General features: G+C 42.0%; 2 protein-coding genes across 4 annotated transcripts; both read right to left on the bottom strand.

The window, feature by feature from the left end:
• Positions 1 to 8643: 8643 nt before the first annotated feature.
• On the bottom strand, positions 8644 to 14687 carry LOC113066502 (fibrous sheath CABYR-binding protein-like). Its single transcript, XM_026238370.1, has 6 exons — positions 13021 to 14687; positions 12692 to 12820; positions 12347 to 12464; positions 9469 to 9540; positions 8912 to 9149; positions 8644 to 8764 (listed from the first exon to the last, which is right to left on the bottom strand). Exons 1-6 carry the CDS (start codon positions 14662 to 14664, stop codon positions 8644 to 8646), a joined length of 2322 nt encoding a protein of 773 aa, XP_026094155.1. The 5' UTR covers positions 14665 to 14687.
• A 1939-nt stretch (positions 14688 to 16626) lies between these two features.
• lrrc56 (leucine rich repeat containing 56) lies at positions 16627 to 22297 on the bottom strand. Of its 3 annotated transcripts, none has more exons than XM_026239704.1 (13): positions 21907 to 22297; positions 21631 to 21778; positions 21473 to 21560; positions 21215 to 21275; positions 20764 to 20860; positions 20423 to 20620; positions 19964 to 20315; positions 18975 to 19039; positions 18742 to 18884; positions 17647 to 17816; positions 17317 to 17566; positions 17096 to 17229; positions 16627 to 16998 (listed from the first exon to the last, which is right to left on the bottom strand). In XM_026239704.1, the coding sequence occupies exons 2-12, from the start codon at positions 21754 to 21756 to the stop codon at positions 17106 to 17108; spliced, it is 1674 nt and encodes a 557-aa protein (XP_026095489.1). In that variant the 5' UTR covers positions 21757 to 21778; positions 21907 to 22297; the 3' UTR covers positions 16627 to 16998; positions 17096 to 17105. The 3 variants fall into 3 exon arrangements, with proteins under 3 accessions (XP_026095489.1, XP_026095490.1, XP_026095488.1); XM_026239705.1 differs by having other exon boundaries at positions 17100 to 17229; XM_026239703.1 differs by having other exon boundaries at positions 16627 to 17229.
• Between the last annotated feature and the right edge of the window lie 1105 nt (positions 22298 to 23402).

The raw sequence follows: 23402 nt of genomic DNA, 5'->3' as shown, positions 1-23402 counted from the left end.
AAAATACACTTTGGTCCAAAAATAGCAAAAACTATGACTTTATTCAGCATTGTCTTCTCTTCCGGGTCTGTTTTGAGCGTGTTCACTGCAGTTTAGTGAATTCCGGTTCGCGAACGAATCATTCGATGTAACCGGATCTTTTTGAACCAGTTCACCAAATCGAACTGAATCGTTTTAAACGGTTCGCGTCTCCAATACGCATTAATCCACAAATGACTTAAGCTGTTAACTTTTTCCATGTCGGTAAAAGGAAATAAATCTGATACTCATCATCTACTCACAAATAAAGACATTTTCAATCAGACCAACATTATATTTCTGTCCCCTAGTTTTCAAAATCTAGGCTAAATGTGAAAAAATATTTAGTGATAAATAATTCCAGATATGATTTCCAAACTCTTACATCCATATCCCCACTCCACACTCCTCATCAGAGGATCTCAACTAATCGATTTTTACATTCAGATTCACAAACGGACTGCAAGATTCAATTATGTAAATAGACTCCTTGAATCAGCAACTTATGCTTCATTGAACTGTCTCATGTTTAGTTCATAAAGAGTCTATCAGGAACCGACGACGAGATGCAAATCTGATGTGAATGTGCTCTATTGTGATTTATTTGGAGGTTTAGATCACGAACACGGATGTCTGGTAGCCTATCGGCTATTGTTGTTTGTGAACGAATCATCTGAATCAAATAAATGCCTAAATGCATAAGGCTATGTGGCATTTTCAAACCTTGGGCATTTAGAGGTTGGCCTCTATATTTAAAGTCCGCATGAACCGGAAGTTGCAAACGACTTTTCTCCAGTGTTGTGACGTATTTTCAGAGAGAAACGGAATACTAAATGAGGAAAAATAGTGGGCGTGGCTTTATTTTCCAACTAGCACATGATTGGATCTAGAAAAGTAGGTGATTAATGACAGATACTGTATCTAATCTCACAAAACCCTTTTCGTGTTCTGTCCAATTTTTTAAGCATTCACGCGTGAAGTGCTTCGAGCACATCCGTGATCTCTCTCTCCTTCCTCAAAATGTAAAAATTCAAGCCATCTGGACCGTAACGAGGGAATATTAGGGAATGGAAAAAGTGTTTTGTGAGTGCCACAACCAAAAATGCACCTCCTCGCCATCTCAAACCTTTGTCATCAGGGAAGGGAGGGGAGGGGCATTTTCAGATTTTGATTAAATATTATGAAGTAAAAATTGTTGTTTTTTTTGACTTGCAAGGATCAATTTTTATTTCAGTTGGACTTTAAAAACGCTCATATCGGGTTGGACACTGATAATATAAAAGCCCTTTTTTATTCTACAACAGACATAGATGCAGCATCGATCCCCACCATAGACAGTAAAAGAAATGGACACAGCGACCCCATTGGAACTCAACTGAGACAATTGAAGCCCATTTTTAGCGTTTTTTAGCACTTCCGTTTCTGACACGCAGACTCAAACGAAGCTTGACGACGTCAGCAACCTGTCTGACAGATGTAAATGTTCTAGTAGCTGTGCGTGTAAACTGCCATCGTTAATCTTGCAGAGACGGCGAGCTTGAGCGGGGAGTTCTTTGTCGTGAGTGAGCAGGAGTAAGTATTCTGATTAATTATTTTGTATAGTATTTTAAAATGTAACGCCAGTACGCCATATTAAGTTAATTGCCTGCGAGCTTCTCCTCCTGTCTGTACGGTAATGCGACAGAGAGTCGAGTGGTTATTTACAAAAACTGTTTCTACGGGGCCATAATGTAACATAGAAGGTAATGGAGCCCTTTATACATTGTCGTGTTTCGTATAAGTGAAGTTCTGCTACAAGATGGCGACACGCAGCCGACTTCAACTTCCGGTCGACATCCTTGCTGCCTGATCCCCACCTAATGAATATTTTCTTGGTGATCCGTTTCAAAAGTTCAGAGTCGCTGAATCAATCTAAAATCCCTTTACTGAAGTTCCAACCTTAACCTGCTGAATCGTTTGAATCAGACATTTGGAAACAATCCATTTGAATAAAAAGATTCACGAAATGAATCTGGCTCTGTAACAATGTAAAGGAAGCACATGTGTTTGCCGTATCTTGAGGAAATCACAAAACATCTGTATTTGTTTCATGTGGTATTGGGTTTTTTCAGTGGAGTTTCAGGTTACATCATTACGCCAAAAGATGGTGACTGTCTTTATGAGCCAATGGGGAGTTACTGATGAATAAATTAAACTGTTGCGTCATCTAGTGACAGAGAAATGCAATGTCAGTTTCAGCAAAGGTACAAAGTGTATATATATATATATATATATATATATATATATACACTCACCTAAAGGATTATTAGGAACACCATACTAATACTGTGTTTGACCCCCTTTCGCCTTCAGAACTGCCTTAATTCTACGTGGCATTGATTCAACAAGTGCTGAAAGCATTATTTAGAAATGTTGGCCCATATTGATAGGATAGCATCTTGCAGTTGATGGAGATTTGTGGGATGCACATCCAGGACACGAAGCTCCCGTTCCACCACATCCCAAAGATGCTCTATTGGGTTGAGATCTGGTGACTGTGGGGGCCATCTGAGTAAAGTGAACTCATTGTCATGTTCAAGAAACCAGTCTGAAATGATTAGAGCTTTGTGACATGGTGCATTATCCTGCTGGAAGTAGCCATCATAGGATGGGTACATGGTGGTCATAAAGGGATGGACATGGTCAGTGTTGGGTAAGTTACTTCAAAAAAGTAATTAATAATTACATCTTCAATATTGTATTTAAAATACTTTTCTAATTTCTAAAAAAATACATATACTTCACATTATACAAGAGTATGACAGATAATGTTAAAAAGGATTTAAAACCAAAAATCTAGCAATTTGTATAAATATCAGATTACCTGAACAATGACATCAGGGAAAGATGCTGTCATCCTAAGCTCATTCTGCAGTGCCAGTGTCCTGGAATCTCGAGAGTTCTCCTTGCAGTATGTCTAGCGCTAGAGTGACTGGCTTCAGCACAATACAATATTCCTTTAAGAACAGATACTCCCGATCATTGAAGCATTTTTGTTACGTAACACAGAGACAGGATGTAATCGCAAGGCGTGTTTATTGACAAAAGCTCAAAAAGTCAGAAAGTATGACCAGTTCACAGGGTAACACAGGGGCGGACACAAGGCTGATGGCACGGTGACACAGGGACCTCGGTGGGCAACGGATGATGGTGCTTTCTTCAGTGATGATCCCTCGAATCCCGGTGAGTGTGCAGTCCTCGTGATGGTGAACGGTAATCCAGTGCTAGGTGAAGATCCAGGAACAACGACAACACAGGAAGACTCAGGCAGGAACTAGGAACACAGGAAACAGGTACGGGAGCACACCGGGGGGAAACAATGATCTGACAACATGAAACACCAGTTACTGAACTTATATAGGAGGCAAACAATTGAAACCAGCTGGCGCTGCTGATCATCGCTGATCAGTGACCACGCCCATAGACACACACATAACAACATGTTAGACGAGAGAGAGAGAGTGAATTCATGAACCGTGACAGTACCCCCTCCCCTACGAACGCCTCTTGGCGTTCCCTGACTGTCTTACCTGACGATTGTAATCATCGATCAGAGAGTGTTCCAGAATGTCTCTAGCAGGAACCCAACTTCTCTCCTCCGGACCGTAACCCTCCCAGTCCACCAGGTACTGAAATCCGCGTCCCCTCCTTCTCGAGTCCAGAATACGGTTAACCAAATAAGTGGGTTCCCCATCTACGAGACGGGGCGGGGGAGGAACCAGGACAGGCGGATTAATAGGTGCCCAAAACACGGGTTTGATCTTTGATACATGGAAGGCGGGGTGAATTCTCCTGTACGTGGGAGGAAGTTTGAGGCGGACTGCTACCGGACTAATGATCTTAGTGACAGGAAACAGGCCAATAAATTTGGGAGCAAGCTTATTAGAGACGGAGCGGAGAGGAATGTTCTTAGTAAAAAGCCACACTTTTTGACCAACAATGTATACGGGAGGCTTTGACCGGTGGCGATCGGCCTTGGCCTTGGTGCGCGCCCCCACTTGGAGAAGAGTCTCATGGGCTCTAGTCCAAGTGTGGTGACACCTCTGGACGAAGGCGTGAGCGGAGGGGACCACAACTTCGGATTCCGTACTGGCAAAAACTGGTGGCTGGTAACCTAAACTGCACTCAAATGGAGTAAGGCCCGTAGCTGACACTGGTAATGAGTTGTGTGCGTACTCCACCATAGAAAGTTGTTGGCTCCAAGAGGAAGGATTCTTGGAAACCAAACATCGCAATACTCTCTCCAGATCTTGGTTTGCCCTCTCTGATTGACCATTGCTTTGGTGATGAAACCCCGAAGAGAGACTAACCGTTGCCCCTAATAATCTACAGAACTTTTGCCAAAATTTGGACAGAAATTGGGGACCCCTGTCAGAGACCACATCCATCGGGAGGCCATGTAAACGAAAGACGTGATCTATGACAGCAACCGCTGTCTCCTTGGCTGAAGGTAATTTGGGCAAGGCGATAAAATGAGCCGACTTCGAGAACCGGTCCACGACCGCCAAAACGACAGTCTTGCCCTGGGAGGGCAGGAGGGCGGTAACAAAATCTAGAGCGATGTGTGACCAGGGTCTCGAAGGGACTGACAGCGGTTGTAGTAACACATCAGGGGGTCGGTTGGACGTCTTACCAGTGGCACAAACAGAGCAAGCCAAAACAAAACTACGAATATCACGAGCCATTAACAGCCACCAGAATCGTTGCTTAACCAAAAAACTGGTACGATTAACTCCTGGATGACAAGCTATACTGGAGCAATGACCCCACTGAATGACTTCAGACCGATACTCCTCAGGCACAAATAACCGGTTCGGTGGGCAATCGGGCGGAGGCGTTACCCCTTCTAAGGCCTTCATGACCTTTGATTCGAACTCCCATCTGAGAGTGGAGACCACTAATGTCTCGGGTAAAAGACACTCGGGAGTGGACGGGCGTTCAGAATGGTCAAAAACACGAGATAAAGAATCGGGTTTGATGTTTTTGGAACCCGGGCGGTACGAAAGAGAAAAGTCAAAACGGCCGAAAAAAAGTGCCCACCGAGCCTGCCTAGAGTTGAGTCTTTTAGCAGTTCTAATATATTCTAGGTTCTTATGATCGGTCCAAACAATAAAAGGTACCCCTGACCCTTCTAACCAGTGCTGCCATTCCTCCAGTGCTAACTTGACTGCCAACAACTCTCTGTTACCAATGTCATAATTGCGTTCGGCAGGTGATAAACGATGTGAAAAGAATACGCAAGGGTGAATCTTATAATCTGTGGAAGAACGTCGGGAAAGAACTGCTCCTACCCCCACCTCTGATGCATCGACCTCCACCACGAACTGACATGATGGATCAGGGGCAACGAGGATGGGAGCCAAAATGAAGCGACTCTTAAGTTTGGTAAATACAGCCTCCGCTGTATCGGACCAACTGAACGTCGTTCTGGGGGAGGTCAAGGCGGTCAGAGGAGCGACTAGTTGGCTGAAGTTACGAATAAAATGTCGATAAAAATTGGCGAATCCCAGAAACCTCTGTAGGGCCTTACGGGAATCTGGACTTGGCCAATCTATCACAGCCTTAACTTTGTCAGGATCCATACGCACTCCCTCAGACGAGACGATGTACCCTAAAAAGGGAACGGACTGTGCATGAAAAACTCATTTCTCCACCTTGACAAAAAGCCCATTCTCTAGCAACCTCTGAAGCACTCGTCTGACATGCTGAACGTGTTCCTGGAGAGAAGAGGAAAAGATCAATATGTCATCCAGGTAAACACATATGAATTGATCAACCATATCTCTCAGCACGTCATTAACGAGTGCTTGTAAGACCGCGGGCGAGTTGGATAGCCCGAGAGGCATAACCAAGTATTCAAAGTGCCCTCTGGGGGTATTAAATGCGGTCTTCCATTCATCTCCCTTCCTTATGCGAACCAAATGATAAGCGTTACGTGAATCCAATTTTGTGAAGATGGATACTCCCTGCAACCGTTCGAAAGCTGAAGACATCGACGGCAAAGGATAAGTATTCTTTATGGTGATGTTGTTCAACCCTTGATAATCAATGCACGGTCGCAGAGACCCATCCTTCTTCCCCACAAAAAAGAACCCCGCCCCTGCTGGAGATGAGGAAGGTCTAATGAATTTGGATGCTAGACAATCAGAAATATATTTCTCCATAACCTCCCTCTCTGGAACAGAAAGTGAATATAACTTGCCCTTAGGCGGAGACTCACCTGGAACTAAATCTATGGCACAGTCATAGGGACGATGAGGAGGAAGAGAAGCAGTGCGAGACTTACTGAACACTTCTCTCAGGTCCTGGTACTCTTTGGGCACGTTAGACAAATTCACCACCTCCTCACCTCCTGAACACAGACACAGGTACAGACGAACACGCAGACACTAGACATGACTTATGACAATTGTTACTCCACATGGAGATGGAATTGTGCCCCCAATCAACTCTGGGGTTGTCACGTGTGAACCAAGGATGTCCCAGAACAATGGGTGCCAGAGGTGAATGCATGAGATGAAATGTTATAGTTTCCGTGTGGTTGCCAGACGTGATGAGGGTGATGGGTTCAGTAGTATGTGTGATGTTAGGAAGCTGTTGTCCATTAAGAGCACTGACAGAAATCTGGTGTGTAAGGGGGGTGATAGGAACGTGGAGGTGGTGAGCCAATTCAACATCAATAAAATTACCTTCCACCCCTGAATCCAATAAGGCCCGGGTGTCATGAGTGTTGGTTGCCCACCTTAGTCTTACTGGAAGGAGAGTTGCTGATGATGGTGAGGATGAGGTCTTCCCGGTGGAGATCCCACCCGATAGTAGCCTCATTGTTACTACCGGGCTTGTTACAAAAAAATTAACTGACCCCGCTATTGTTGGGTTAATAACTTAGTACTCAGAAGCTAGATTTTAAACTATATTTATTGAATAAACTAGGGCTGTGCGATATGGACAAAAAAAAAAAAAAAAACTATCGCGATTTTTTTGATCAATTTTGCAATTGTGCTTTTACAGTAATAAATGCATTCAGGATTAATTTGAAACATATTTCCAAAAGAAAACCAATCAGAGCTTTATCAAAAAGTTGTAACATCTCTAGAACAGACATAAGTCAAAATTATCACTATAGTGAAGATGTAAAAAAATGTATAGACTTGTATACAGGGACTTTTTTTTCTTTTTTGCCATGCATTGTTCATAGAGCTCATTAATTGTAGCGGTGCCTCAGGTGTTTGCAGTGTGTATACAGTATGTGTATGCGGTCAGCAGTGAGAGCGCATAAATATAACGTGAAAGCACATTAAAATAATGCACGAGTGCGAATCTCTCTGTTCGCAGCAGATTTCCTTTGCTCTGTCACAAAACCGGTCGTGCTTGCTCAGATACACGCTGCTTTGCGAGGAGAGAGTGTGCACACTTAAAACGTGTCTCCTCTCACTAAAACTGCATCCTGTTCACTAACAAATTCACTCTATGCTCATGTGTTAGGCATGAATTATTTTCCACGTTTTTATTTCTAGCCTTTTACCGCAGTGCGAACGCTCTGATCCGTCAACATTGGCTCAGAGAAAAGGCGCATCACAGACAGTGTGTGAACCTGGAGTTAGGCATATGCGCACGCTCAAATCGTGATTTTAGGACGTTTTCTTTTAATCGCACAGCCCTAGAATGGACTGGAAATGAACAGAAAATAATTGGCGGCCCACCTGCAATACCACAGGTTGAAAACCACTGCTCTACATCTCTTCGGAGAGTGCCTGGAATGAGGCGCAGCATGGGTCTTGGTTCTCCCACACCGCCGTTCCCCAGAGAGCCGCCCTACCAGATAATAGCATCAGCATAAACGCCACCTTGGATAGCTCTTGGTTGAACATCTGAGGCTGTAGAGCAAAGTGCATAGAACATCGGGTAAGAAATCCTCTGCAAAATTCTGGTTCACCTGAATAACCTTTTGGTGTAGGCAGTATTTGTTCTCGCCGTGGCTGCGGCTCTGGAGGGGGGGTGGAATCGGCGGTGTGGGTGGCGCAGTGGAGACTCGTAGCTGTTGAATCTGCTGGGTGAGCTCGGACACCTGTGTCACAAGCGCTTGGACCGCCCTCCCTGTGACCGAGATGTTTTCCTCCTGAGTGTCCATTCTAGCGATACTTTGAGCCGCAAACTCGTTCCACGTGGAAGCGCCTGCTACATCCATGATGGTCAGTGAAGGCGCCAATCTCCGTAGATTGGGTTTCCCCTTGATAGAAGATCCGCGACTCTGTTTAGAAGGCCCAGAACATGAGTCGCGCGTAACGACAGGAAAACCCGTCTGCCCCACACTAAAATCTTGTAAGCTAGAGCGTGAAGTTTTGACGAGCGCACGCCGCCCTGACGGTTGATATAAGCTACTGTCATGGTATTGTTGCAGCGTATGAGCACATGATGTCCCTGCAGGCGAGGCAGAAAATGAGTCAGAGCTTTCCACACAACCATAAGCTCTAAATAATTTATGTGCGCTGAACGTAGTCTGCTCGGCCACAGACCGTTCACCGTTCTGCCCTCCTGAGTGGCGCCCCAGCCTGTTGAGGACACATCTGTCTGTCTTTCTGTCTTTCATATCATAACTGTCCCCAGAGGGGTTCCCTGTGCGTAAAAGTCTGTGATCTTCCAGTGGCGCAAGGCTGCCGAGCAGGCGCACATCACCATTACAGAGTGGCAAAGATCGCACGTCGGGCTGAAATGTAGTAACAAAACCTATTTCATGAACGCTCTCATTCTCAGGAGTCCCAGCGGTACAATCTGGATAGATGAAGCAATAGGACCCTGCAGCCTGAGGCATGTGCGATATTGTACTTGCGATATTGTACTTGCGATATTGTACCTCTCCTGGTCAGTGGCACTCTGTGGAGCTGGCCACTCAATGTTGAGGCGAGCGGCCGCTCGCTCACAAACTTCCAGGTGGATGGACTGAGGCAGGGCTGTGTGGCCGCTAGCCTGGGCAACCCCAGAGGGTGGGATGGCCTCCTCGTCCTCTGAGACCCCAAGAAAGGCCGCATCATCCTCACTGCCGGAACCGACTAGTTCGTTGTCGAGCATGAGGTTGCCGGCGAAGATGTCCTCTTCAGGGAATGCGGTATTGGGCTGGTCAGCCCAAACAAGTGAGGAGGAGCCCCGGGAGTCCCCCGGTAGCGCGTCGTCGACACAGTGCCCAGATCTGAGTCAGAAAAGGCGAGCTCGGCGCACTGGGTGGCTGCAACTTTAAGACGGCGTCGTAAAAACTTTTTGGGCAGCATGTGGCAATGACTGCAATTTTAAGGCCCAAGCAAACCACGCAGAACGAGTGAAGGTCTTTAGCAGCGATGAGTGCTCCACACGCGGCCGGGCAGGCCCATGATAGGCTATTCCTCGGAGAAGCGTTAGGTATAGAAAGCGACATACCGTAGAAGAAATCTGAAAAATCCGTGGTGGGCAGCCATGGGAGCAGGTGAAAAGACGAGAGCGTGGGCGGCCCTGAATACAGAACACAGCAGAAGGCTGAGAAGATGACAGTCACGTCTGGCGGAGGCTGATCAATCAATATGTCCTCCTGAAGACACGAAGTGAGCAGCGTAATCCAACCGAACTGTGTCAATGCAGAGATTGCAAGAAGCGAATGTCAACTGGGGAATAGCACTGCAGCCATTATTATACCCCTAGGTAAGGGGGCGGGGCCTTACCTGGCATTGGCTGTGCGCTTCTGTCTGTCTAGCCAGACTTGGTGCAATTGGATGCTTCTGCAGAGGTCAGGTACGGATGCCCTTCCCATAGGTGGATCTCGAACACGAGATGATGAAAGAGAACTTTTGTTATGGCTTGTCCAAATGTCGGCAGTCATGGAAATATATTCCAAACTCTCAAATGTGCTTTTTAGCTCAATTTACATGTCAGTTTAACACTTATCTAAGTGAGATGGAAGCACCGATAGTTTTTCCCCCCCTGGACATACTGTAGCTTACATTGTATCATAAATGTTCTTGTCTACCTGTGTCAAAAAATTTAAATAATTGGAATATTTCCATTTACTAAAACAGCCACTCACTTCTGCCGACATCTTCCACTTGAGACAACGTAACCAACTAACGTTAGCACGCCGCGAACTCGTCACGCGCAACTGCACCACAGCTAACGATTTTTAAGAGGCAGCGTTCACTTTTACCTTTGACAAAACATTTAGATTTTAAATTCAATATTGATTTATGCAAACCAAACTAATTTACAGTATGTAACGCAAGTACATTATAAGTAACTGTAATTAAATTACCGGTACCTTAAAATGAGAAGTAATTCCTTACTTTACCTTTTCAGTGGATAAGTATTTTAAATACAGTAACGCATTACTTTGTAACGCATTACACCCAACACTTGGTCAGAAACAATGCTCAGGAAGGCCGTGGCATTTAAACGATGCCCAATTGGCACTAAGAGGCCTAAAGTGTGCCAAGAAAACATCCCCCACACCATTACACCACCACCACCAGCCTGCACAGTGGTAACAAGGCATGATGGATCCATGTTCTCATTCTGTTTACGCCAAATTCTGACTCTACCATCTGAATGTCTCAACAGAAATCCAGACTCATCAGACCAGGCAACATTTTTCCAATCTTCAACTGTCCAATTTTGGAGAGGTTGTGCAAATTGTAGCCTCTTTTTCCTATTTGTAGTGGAGATGAGTGGTACCCGGCGGGGTCTTCTGCTGTTGTAGCCCATCCGCCTCAAGGTTGTGCGTGTGGTGGCTTCACAAATGCTCTGCTGCATACCTCGGTTGTAACGAGTGGTTATTTCAGTCAAAGTTGCTCTTCTATCAGCTTGAATCAGTCGGCCCATTCTCCTCTGACCTCTAGTATCAACAAGGCATTTTCGCCCACAGGACCACTGCATACTGGATGTTTTTCACTTTTCACACCATTCTTTATAAACCCTAGAAATGGTTGTGCGTGAAAATCCCAGTAACTGAGCAGATTGTGAAATACTCAGACCAGCCCGTCTGGCACCAATAACCATGCCACGCTCAAAATTGCTTAAATCACCTTTCTTTCCCATTCTGACATTCAGTTTGGAGATCAGGAGATTGTCTTGACCAGGAGCACACCCCTAATGCATTGAAGCAACTGCCATGTGATTGGTTGATTAGATAATTGCATTGATGAGAAATTGAACGTGTTTTCCTAATAATCCTTTAGGTGAGTGTGTGTATATCTATCTATCTATATATATAATAAACAAAATGAGTTCTCTTTGCACCATCCATAAATATGAAAATGTTCAACCCTTGTTCTCATATGTACTGTTTAGGAAAGCCACCTCTTTAAATGTCTAAAACACTCTAAATCAGCAGTGAAGATGTATGACCTACATAATTAACATGTACATATAATAAACAAATAAGTTATTATGTAGCAGTTACCTTATGTAGCCACCAACAACCAAACCCAGAGCTCTAAAATATGAATCTTTTTCAGAATATGCTCAAAATATTAACACAAAAATTTGACTGGGCCTATTGTAAATCAGATGAAAGAGGTCTCTGTCGCCATCAAGCAGCAGAAACCAAAAAAACTGAAGCTGAACAAATGAAGGATCCGGGTCAAAGTTCAACATCCTTTCAAGAGAGAAGCTCTAAGAGCAGCTCTATATCAAGCAGCTTTGAACAGACAAACTCAAAAGAGGAGATTTTACAAATGTTCCTGTGTTTTTTTTATGCATACAGTGGAAGCCAGTAGACAACAGGAGAGTTTGCTGATCGAACAAACAGATTGTAAGTAGGGGTGCATGATAAATATCGTCTGATTATTAATCCTTTGTGGATTCGCGGCTCTGTGTAAAAGCTGCTCTGTGAAATCAAGCACCTGATTCAATTCATGCGTATTAATTATTGGCCAATATTTATCGTGCACCCCTAACTGTAAGTTTATTTTTTAGTGTAATCTGTAAAAAAATATATATTAATAAATAATACATATTTACAGATTTATTTTAACTTTATGGTATATTGCATTATAATTATCCAAAGCAAATGACAAATCCAGTGAGAATTATATTAAAGACAAGTTTTGTTTTTTTGGATACTAAAGTCCCACTGATGGAAGTAAGGTAGAAAATGTCCCAGACATCCAAACATGTGATTTATATTAGCTTAAGGTGTTAGACGTGTGCTGTCTTTGAAAGATAGATGGATAGTTTATATTTTATTATATTTTTATTATGCATACAATCATTAAATATGCACAAACACAATATATTCAAATAATAAATATTTACAAATATTCCATTAAACATATGAATATGCTACATAAATGCTTTAAGCGGCTTGGTCCCAACTGCTGGCCTCTGATTTCGTTTGCCATGCGCTGCTTTTTTTCTGGAGGTGACTGCCGACCCACAGCTGCATGATCCTGTTGAAGAAACAGACATGATGATGAAACACTGAGCAGATTTAATGAGCCATTCTTAGAGAAAGTCTAAAGATATATTGCTTCTGTCATGAGCGGGGTTTATGAATGGAAAATATATAATACTCATCCCAGATTAACTTACATATTGAAATATATGTTTAGTTTATATATATGTTACGTTCAGTTTTTAAATATGTCTAAGTAAAAGAGAGAGAGAAGGGACTAACCATCATCAGGGTGAGCTGGGACCTGGGCTTTGGGGCTTGATGGTTCCCCAGTTTGAGCTTCAGCTGCACCTTTTCCATTTCCACACCCAGCTTTTTTTGTGGAGGCGGCTCACACACTTCAACGTTGTTCTGTTGAAGGAACAGACATAATCATGTAAAGCTGGGCAGGTTTGAGGAGTACTTTCTTAAATCTTTTTATCATTTTGAAATATAATGTAATACAAGTTCAGATAGAAGACATTGACAACATAGTATCTTAGGTGAAGGAAGGGTTTATATTTTAGAATAAATCTGAAAATAAGTAAAAACGAGAGATGGAAGGGACTTACTGCTGCTTTCTGCTGCCTCCGCTGTCTCTGCTGCTGTCTCCACTGCTCCCTGCGCTTCTTCTTCTGCTGCTCAGTCATTCTGGGATTTGATCCCTGTTGTGGGGAACTTTTGGTCACAAGTGCTCCCTGTAGGGTCCCAGAATGCACAGGCACCACGCTTGAGGTCCTGGAGGACATGGGTAATGCCTGGGTGGCAGAGACAGGAATGCTCTGATGCTCAGCAATTCTCCGTTTTCTTGTCTTCGTGGTTCTGGAGGGAACTGTCTCTACTTTCGGAGGCTCAGCGGGCACTGCCTCTGCCGGTGGAGACCTGGCAAACACTCCTGCTCCCTGTGGGGTCCCAACATAAACAGGGCTCCTGTCAGGTAAAGGTGCTTCCTGAGGGGACTTGAAAGGCATGGGATCACCCTGTACAGGACAGGCTTGAGGCTTCTGCTGCAGAAACTCCTTCCTCAGATGCTCAGGTATCTTGAGCTTTTGTCTCTCTGGGGTCTTGTTGGGTGCAGGTGCTCCTTGAACAGAAGAGGCTCGAGTCGACAGCTGCAGCAGCTCCTGTCTCAGCGGCTCAGGTATCTTCAGCCTTTGCTTCTCTTGGATCTTGTTGGGCTTCTGCTGCAGAAGCTCCTGTCTCAGCGGCTCAGGTATCTTCAGCCTTTGCTTCTCTTGGATCTTGTTGGGCTTCTGCTGCAGAAGCTCCTGTCTCAGCGGCTCAGGTATCTTCAGCCTTTGCTTCTCTTGGATCTTGTTGGGCTTCTGCTGCAGCAGCTCCTGTCTCAGCGGCTCAGGTATCTTTGGTTTTGGCACCTCTGGGGCAGGCATAGCTTCTCTCTGTAGAGACTTGGTGTGCATGGCTGTGTTTTGAGGAGATGCTGTGGGCACTGGTGCTCTCTGTGGGGATCTAGCAGACACAGGTGATTCCAGTTCAGAAGCAGCCTTTAGCAGATGTTGCCTCAGATTCTCGGGGATCATGAGCTTTCCTCTTTGCTGAGAGCCAGTGGTCACAGGTGGTCTTTGTGGGGACCCAGCAGGCTCAGGTGCTACCTGAGGCTTCATCTCGGTCCACTTTCTTTGCTGTTGCCTCCCCTGCTTAGTGGTCTTCAGTATTTCATTAGTGAACTCAGATCCAGCAAACACAGGTGCTCCCTGAGGCTTCTTCTGCCTCCAGAGCTCCTTGGTCTTCAGTGCTGCATCTGTAAAGCCTGAGCGCGGAGACTCAGCCTTCTTAGATTCATAGTTGAAGACCAGGGATGAGTTGTGGTCCCTCTTCTTGGTATTTGTAGGCACAGGTGCACCGTGTTGGGACCTGGGAGGCATCGGTGCACCCTGTGTCTTCTTCTTCCTCCACAGCTCTTTGGTCTTCAGTGTTGCAGCTGGGAAGCTTGAGTGCAGGGACTCAGTCTTCTCACATTCATCACTGAAGACCACAGACTTGGGGCACAAAGTTTCTCCTGCCTCCATTGTTCCCCGCCACTGCACTGAGGTGAGGTCTCCATACTCAGGCTCTTCAGATATAGGAGAAGAAACCTCCATTATTGCCCACCAGCGGCCTGCGGCGAGGGCAGCCGTGAGCTCATCTGAGAGTTCAGGAGATGAGGACTGCACTGCGCTCTCGGAAAAACTGGGGAGGAAGCTTGACAAACTCATGTTGATGTTCGATGTGAAGGTAAAAGAAGATCCACATATGTGAACAATACACTGACTTTGTCTTTCTATCTGTAAAATATGTGACAGAAAACAGAAAGGAAACAGTTGAGTTGAGTAAACATATAAGATTTTTTTTAAGTGTATGTCCAGAGGGGTTCCATCAGCTCAGTTTTTAATCAATTTGCCAACTAATGTGCATAACTCATATTCTTGTAATGTGTAAAAGTATATTCCCTTTTACATGCATATCTAATCATTGTAAGAGGTAAACTATCAAAGCTTTCAGTATCAGTTTTCAGAAATAATCATAATCAAAGAGTGGTGGAAAGAGACTGTATTTAATAGTAAATGTATAAAATGGATTTAGTCTGTATTTGGCAGCGCAAGATTTGTTCTGTTAATATAATATAGCCTACTGAAAATATTGTTGATGGAGATATTATATTATGTATGATTATCAACAATTCAATCATAAATTAAAAATGCTGAAATCAATTATTGCTTTGATCATTACTAATTTACATATCTGAAACTTTCCACACGGTCCTCCTCTGTGTAACATTCCCGTTTATTTATCTCGAGTGATTTTTCTCCAAGTTTTGAAAATATTGATAACTTTTGATGTCCAAATTATAAAGAGGATACTCACATCACTCGCCACAACTCGCTACAGAATGCCTGATTCGTCTGCACTCATATTTATAGAGGATCACCGAACGTTCTAATGGAATGCAGCGATCATTATGACGTAAACAATGGACCATCCACTGATCTCATTGGCGGAAAATTGTCTTAAAACAACACATCTGCTTTAAATATTACAATTACCACACACACACAAAATATACAATTTAAAATAGTAGTTAAAATTATTAACTGAATGTAAATATAAATATAATATTTATGCACCTTTATGAGCAGCAGCCAGAGCGTGAAGTTGTCATAGCAACCATTTTGATGGCCAGCTGAATCCCTTTGAAAGAAATATGTACTAAATAATGTTTATTTGTACAAAACATTATACGATTTCAGTTCTCACTCATTTGTGTGCATTTTACAATCATTATGTTCAGAACCATATATTTGGGTTCAGATTTCAATTTTTGCTTGCAATAAAACAATTTTTATCTGTTAATGACATACTCACTGTCATTAACACACTCAGTATGTCTTGTTAATCTTGTTAATCGTGTTGTTCGTTATCCGTAATCATATAATTATTTTATTTTAATGAAATGCACGTACCGTATTGTTTTTTCTTTAATATTTTGTACTTCAAATTATTCACATGTATATCAAAAAGCAAATAATTATACAAACACAAAACATGTTTTATACTTTTTTTGAATTATTGCAGCAGTTAATTGAGCAAAAGTACTTAAAATCCACTGATATGGAGCAGATTATAAAATCATATGTAATGTAGCCACTAGCTGCCTGTACAGACTGATGCCTGTTTGAACATATACAGGACTGTGTGATTACTGACTTTTATTAGGTTTTGCATTTTTATACACAGTATATTCAGAATTATCAAAGGGTGGTTTTTTTGCGAAAGTTAACACACACACACACACACACACAGAGAGATTTTATTTACAATTTTAAGACTGAGAAACGTATAATATCTCCAATCAAATATCTGTAATTTAATTATATATGAAATACTATATAAATCAAAATAAATATAAAATCTAACTAATGTTCAAAAGTTGGGGTCTGAATTGCATTTCTTTTTTTTTTTACTAACTCTTTTATGTTAAGGCTGCAATTTAATGCATCCTTGCATAATAAAAGCATTATTATTATTATTTTGTTTTAATATTAATGGCTTCAAACTTTTAAATATAGTGTAAATGTGATCTTTATTATGATATAAAATATTCCAGATTACATAATTTGTAAATATTACTTGTTGATGAAGTTTAAGATTCATTAAATATGCAAAAAAAAAAAAAACTGTTTTTCATCTCCACTTGACTTTATTAACAATTTTCCATCCTCCATTTGCCAAATATTAACAACATAAATCTGGATATGCACAGAAAGGTTAACAGACTCAATGATGTGGTGTTTGTCAGAACAACACTGTTATCAGACTCTCATCTGTGGAAGATCTTTCAGAGACGTGTGGAATAACAGTCCTGCACCTGCGTCTGCAAACACTGAACCTGTGAGAGCAGACATGATCCGTCACAGATGAAGCTGCGCTGCTGGAGATCCACCGCAGGAGAACAGAGTTCACCTGCGCCTGACATTATCATCAGTCTGTGTCAGTGATCACATGATCACATCTGTGCTGAGACTCTCCTGTCAATCAAACCTGAACTACTTCTGAAATAAAGCCGAGACAAACAGTGATTCAGTGACAACTTTAAAGTGTTTCTGAAAGTGTGTGGACCTGCAGTGAAGATGTATGATCTATTCTGACCCACAATGCATCACTTCAGAAGTCTCTGCAGTGCAGCTCTGGCTGTTTGTGGACGTCTGGGCGTCAGTTTTTCAGAGACTATTACTGGTTTATGTTGGGTGTCTGAGTGCTGAGGATCCTCAGAGGCTTCTGACCTGAATTAGGAGAATATTCTGTAGTTAGAAATGTGTTTAAGTAATAATTCACCCCAAATCAGCTTTGACAGGAAGGACAGGACGCACCATTGTGCTCTAAGAGGACTGCTGGAGGGTCTGTGAGGTTTGTGGATGATTTGAGGACACGCAGTCTGAGATCTTACAGTCATGATGCTCTCAGTCCCATGAGTCTCCTCTGATGCTCTGGCTTTATGAGCTCTGAGTCTCCGAGAGCGGATCTGTGTGATCCTCCGGCCAGCAGGGGGCGCTGCTGCGGCTCTGGGTGGAGGAGAGGGAGACATCGAACAGCCTGATGAAGAGCTGAGTCTCAGCGTCTCTGATAGAGAGAAGCACAAGATTCAATCATGAAGACACTCACGAGCATCATTTATAGACGAGAGAAAGAACCTGACGCACCTGTGGAGGGACACTGAACGGACCAATCAGGAGAGCTCGTGTCTCTAGTGATGTCATCGCTGCTGAAACTTTGGCTGTGACTGCCTTCATCATCATCTTCATCATCATCATCATCGCTGTGGTGGATCTTCATCACCTGAGACTGCTGCTCCTCAATCACCAGCAGACGTCTGTCAGAAGAAAAGCATGTGTTAACCGGAAGTGTGTGTGTGTGTGTGTGTGTGTATGTGTGTGTGTGTGTGTGTGTGTGTGTGTGCGCGTGTTTGAGATAGAGAGTATGTGAGTGTTTATGTGTTTGAGAGTGTCTGTGTGTATGTGTGTGTGTGAGTGTTTTATGTGTGTGTGTGTGTGTGTGTGTGTGAGTGTCTGTGTGTGTATGTGAATGTTTGAGTGTGTGTGTGTGTGAGCGTCTGTGTTTGTTTGTTTGTGTGAGTGTGTGTGTGTGTGTGTGTGTATATGTGTGTTTGAGAGACTGTGTGTGTGTGTGTGTGTGTGTGTGTGTGTGTGTGTGTGTGTGTGTGTTCGAGTGTGTGTGTTTGTGTGTGTGTGAGAGAGAGTGTGCTCTTGTTTTTGTGTCATATCAGGACACAACTGTGTATAATGACATGAGTATGACACAGGTATTACAAGGAGAGGGTGACTTATGAGGACATAACCCATGTCCCCATTTTTCAAAACACTTATAAATCATACAGAATTAGTTTTTTTGAGAAAGTAAAAATGCACAAAGTTTCCTGTGAGGGTTAGGGTTAGGGTTAGGTGTAGGGTTGGTGAATGGCGATAGAATACAGAGTTTGTACAGTATAAAAACCATTACGCCTATGGGATGAACCCACTTTTCACAAAAACAAACATGTGCGTGTGTGTGTGTTTGTGTGTGTGTGTGTGTGTGTGTGTGAGCGTCTGTGTTTGTTTGTGTGAGTGTGTGTGTGTTTGAGAGTGTGTGTGTGTGTGTGTGTGTGTGTGTGTGAGAGAGAGAGCGTCTGTGTTTGTTTGTGTGAGTGTGTGTGTGTGTGTGTGTGTGTGTGTGTGTGTGTGTGTCTGTGTGTGTGTGTGTGTGTGTGTGTGTGTGATATATGAGAGGGGGTTCAGTACTTGTTGTGTTCAATCCTCCAGCTTCTGAGTTGAGTAAAAACATCTCTGTGCTCGCGGCTGCTGCTCTCTTCAAGCTCAAGCGTGTGTTCAGGAGTGAAGCTGCTCCGTGTGCTGGGACGAGTTTGAGACACAGAGTTTTGGAGCTGGACAGATGGAAAGATTTTGTTTTCATGGGGTGATATATAATATAATATAGTAATATTTTTGATTCGGATCAGTTTGATGAGATTCACCTTTATCTTCTGTCTTCGAGCTCGAGCAGCTTGTAGTGGATTTCCACAGAGAACTCGACCGACACCTGAGCAGACGTCACACATTACTCCCCGACACACACAAACCACTAAAGATCTGATATTACTCTTAATACTGTCGTTATATATTTATACATTATTAATTATATTGATAACTGTAATGATTACTCATTTAAAATATAATAAAAATGATAATAATAATAATAGTAATGATAATGATACTGTAAATTATTAATAAAAACAAATCAAATCAATTCATTAATAATAACAATAATACATATTATTTTATTATTACTTTTTAAAAACTTGAAAAAAAAAAATTAGTTTTACTATTATATTATAAATGTCTTATCATAAGTAGTAATTATACACACACACACACACACACACACACACACACATATATATATATATATATATATATATATATATATATATATATATATATATATATATATAAAATTTCATACTAGGGGTATAACGGTTCACAAAATTTATGGTTCGGTTCGATACGATACACTGATGTCACGGTACGGTTCAGTACGTTTTAGATTCAGCAAAATGTAAAAACATCTCAACTTTTCAGAATGCCGCAAGCGCATATCATTATATATATATATATATATATATATATATATATATATATAATTAATTAGTCCAACGGACCGTTCGGTACATAATGCGTACCGCGTACTGAACCGAAAGCCTCGTACCAAACGGTTCAATACGAATATGCGTATCGTTACACCCCTATTTCATACTTATCTATAATTTCATTGTAAAAATGTGTATGTAATAAAAATTACAAATAATAATTTCATTTGTTCAGTTCAACTGTCGAATCATACTAATATTTATGGCTTTCTTTACTGCTTCATCTTTAAATCTCACTAAGTGATGTATTCTGTCTTCATTAGTGTGGAAGTGTCAGAACAGAAGTGCGTCTCGATCAGCAGAGGGCAGGAGTTTACCGTTCGTCAGATCACTGGCCTCGTGGTTCAGGACGGCGATGTCGGAGCGGGTCGATGCTGGTCTTGATCCGCTGCAGGAAGTGAGAGGTCTGGAGAGACTCGTGGAGGAGACCCTCAGATCTCCAGGTCTCTGCTTCTGAAACACCTCGAGTGCTGCTGAGTCCGTCTCCAGACGCTGCTGTCTGTCTGCATCTGTGAGCGAAGCGTCTCTGATGGATTCTCTGAGAAGAGTCCAGTCCTGCAGTGAAGCTCTGCAGCGTGGAGCTGTGTCCTCTTCAACAGGAACATCATCGAGGAAGATCAGCTGCGGGATCAGCTCTCGCACCGCGGCCCTGAAGCTGGAGCCCGAGTCCTGCAACAAACCACACGTGAGGAATCCATCTGAGTATGACTGTGTGTAACAAACCAAACTCATCATTAAAGAAGAAAAACAGAAGAAAGATGGTGATCTTCATGTACCTCAGAGGCTCCTGGAGCGCGGCGGGTGCACACAGGGTTTCCTTCCAGTGAAAGTGTCCTGAGCTTCACACAGCGGCCCAAATACCACAACTGAGCTGGATCTTCAACCTCGTTCTCCTCCAGATCCAGCAGCTCCAGATCCTCCAGCAAACTGACTGGACTCAGGTCCGAGACGCTGTTGAACGCCGCATACAGCTCCTGAGGAAGAAAACACTCATTCACTTTATTTAGACACTCTGTAGTTCATGAGGAGTGATAGAGAAATCTGTCTGATTTGAAAACACTTTGACATCAGGAAAACACCAGAGTTTGATCGGTTCAGTCGAAATGTTGTTGGACACCTTTAAGGAGGAAAGAGCAGAGATGCCCTCCAGGTCGGTCAGACCACATCGAGCCACACATAAGACCTGCAGGAGAGAGAGACTGGTTCCCAGATCCCTGAGGACACACGGACATCTGTCTGTTATTAGATTCAAAGCATCTTCTGTCAAATGTGTTCAGTAATCGATTCTGTTTGTTCTTGAGGTCTGCAACACAAGCTGTTCATGATGGCACCTGCGTAATTTGACTTTTATGAATTTGGATTGAAAATAATTTTGCTTTTTTTAAATCATGAGATATAAGTCCCCGTCCACTATCACTGAACAGAAAAGAGCAGCATTAATATTACACTAAATATCTTCTGTCGTGGTCCACAGAAGAGGGTTTGGAGCGAGTGACTGATCACACCTGTTCATTTTCGGGTGAACTATTATCTCTTTATGGATGTAATAAAGGTAAAGGAGCTCGTACCGCACAGATGAGAGCAGACTGTTGTTCATCTTCAGCTGTGTGAGTTTGGGCAAGTAGATTCCTGTGAGACGAGACAGAAAACACTTTTATGATTAATCATATTTCTGATGGAGATATCTCAGTCATAATCCAAACCACTTCAAATCACATCACTGTTCCTCACAATCAGAAAGTTACAGTTTAATGACACGCAAACATTTGGTTCTCTCAAATTAAACGAATATGAAGTGAATAAAGAGTAACTGTATTAAATCTGACCGAAGTTGTCCAGAGTCTCCTCTCGGGTGTCCACACACATCTCCAGTGACGTCACTTCGTGTAGATCCTCTGCTCCTGAGATGATTTTCTGCAGAAGAAAGAGAAACACTGTTTATCTGAGATGTGTGTGAAGATGTGCATGTGTTCGGGTCTCGTACCAGTTTCTCCGGAGACAGACTCTGATCGAGCAGCAGCTCTTCAGCAGCAGGTTTGGGGTTTAATAAAGCAGATCCATTGAACTCAGCTGAGCCCGCTCTCTTCTTCAGCGAGGACTCACGAGACATCTGCGAACTTCAATGAAAAACCCTGGAATAAAAGTTAACCGTTTTTGGAGTAATCGGCAAATTAAATAAATTTAATAGCCTAAGTAAGCTGTTCAAATGATATACTATATATTTACATTGTATCTGCGTACAGTTTCGTTCATTTATTACCTTTCGAAGCCAAATAACGTGATATTCAGTGTAGCATTTATCTTTTGCCTCATCGGTCAGCAAGCGGGACAGTTTGCATAGCAACGGAATCTACTTCCTGGATACTAAATACGGGGCCACCTGGGATTTGTAGTCCATTACAATAAGTGACGTTGTTTAAAATCATAAACATGTCTGTAGTAGACTAATGTTACATTCACGGTTACATTAGGACGTAAACAAGCGAAACATGTAAAGAATAGATTATTATTATTATTTATTTTTTTTATTTTTTTACATAAGTGTTCTTTATGTATTGTTTTGGCACCCTAAATAGTATACTGTGGAAACACCATGTAACAGTCTCTCCCTAAACAGTGCACATAAGCAACATCTGCAGAAAGAAAAAAAGCCTGGTCAGGAGACTTACTAATATTTGCTGATAGAATTTGATGATATGATAATGATGTGATCACATCATTAAGACTTGATTACTTGGATGTTTTAAAAACGCATCTGACTGTAATAACTAAATAAATGTATTTTTAATGGTTTGTTTTTTGAAGTGTTAGGGTCAGGGGACTCAACAGGCCCGTCTGCATTAATTTTGTGGCCAGCGTCATGCTGAAAGTTAATGTAGGCTATTTTTATTATTATAAAATGCTCAAAAGCATATCGCAAATAGGGATTGTGATTGTGTTTGTCATTTAAATGCAGTTGATACCACTGACACTCTTAACAGCATGAGAAACAAACTTTTATTCAAACTGTGCATGGGTTAAAACAAGCGAAAAGGGCTCCCACACATTGACTGAACCCGTTATCACGTCCGAGAACTCATGGAGTAAACCTTGATTAGCATTGGATGATATATATACTGTATTATTATGAAAACACCAGAGATGGCTTGTAGCACACAAATAAACCTTTAAAATATTGATTTAAAATCTTTAAATCAATAAAACTGCAAATATTGTATAAAATAATATCCTATGAAGCAAATTGTAATTTGTGGCCCTTCATGTTTTATGTGGTTTAAATGTGCCCCCCTTGGCCTCTGGACTTGAGTACCCTTGGGTTAGGCTTAAATTAAAAATTACTAAAATAAAAAAATAAATTAAAAACAAACAAAATTGCATTGAAATGGGCCAGCCTAAATATGCAACTTAAAACATAAATTAAATATATACGTTTAAAAAAAAAAAAAACGAATATATGAATATACCTGTAACAATAATACAAGTACCAAAATGTTAATGGATAGCAGTTTCCATGTGTTTAAAAGCAACATTTTAAATAATTCTACTTTTTTATTTAGATTTTTATTTATTTATTTAAAAAATAGGCCATAAGGACTCAGAAAACAGTAAAAAAAATAAATAAAAAATAATACATTTGAGACCCAGTTTAGTCATAAACTCCATTATGAGGTTTGCACTCCAAAAATAAATATTTTTTTACGTAACAAAATTTTTTCCAGAACGTTTAAATTGCTGTGTGCAATGCTGCAAAGATAA

The sequence above is a fragment of the Carassius auratus genome, chromosome 50 (genome assembly GCF_003368295.1).
Source record: "Carassius auratus strain Wakin chromosome 50, ASM336829v1, whole genome shotgun sequence".
Classification (NCBI taxonomy): Eukaryota; Metazoa; Chordata; class Actinopteri; order Cypriniformes; family Cyprinidae; genus Carassius; species Carassius auratus.
This window is presented reverse-complemented; position numbering and strand designations above follow the sequence as displayed.

What these genes read in the sequence shown, in the direction of transcription:
- LOC113066502 (XM_026238370.1), bottom strand. Translation starts at nt 14,664, where the DNA reads ATGAGTTTGTCAAGCTTCCTCCCCAGTTTTTCCGAGAGCGCAGTGCAG. An exon ending in TTTATGTAGCATATTCATAT is followed by an intron (nt 9,541 to 12,346) that starts GTTTAATGGAAT and finishes TTCTGTATTCAG; the next exon opens with GGCCGCCCACGCTCTCGTCT. An exon ending in TTTTTCAGATTTCTTCTACG is followed by an intron (nt 9,150 to 9,468) that starts GTATGTCGCTTT and finishes CATTCCCTGAAG; the next exon opens with AGGACATCTTCGCCGGCAAC.
- lrrc56 (XM_026239703.1), bottom strand. Translation starts at nt 21,756, where the DNA reads ATGTCTCGTGAGTCCTCGCTGAAGAAGAGAGCGGGCTCAGCTGAGTTC. An exon ending in GGCCAGTGATCTGACGAACG is followed by an intron (nt 19,040 to 19,963) that starts GTAAACTCCTGC and finishes ACGTCTGCTCAG; the next exon opens with GTGTCGGTCGAGTTCTCTGT. An exon ending in CTCGAAGACAGAAGATAAAG is followed by an intron (nt 18,885 to 18,974) that starts GTGAATCTCATC and finishes CCATCTGTCCAG; the next exon opens with CTCCAAAACTCTGTGTCTCA.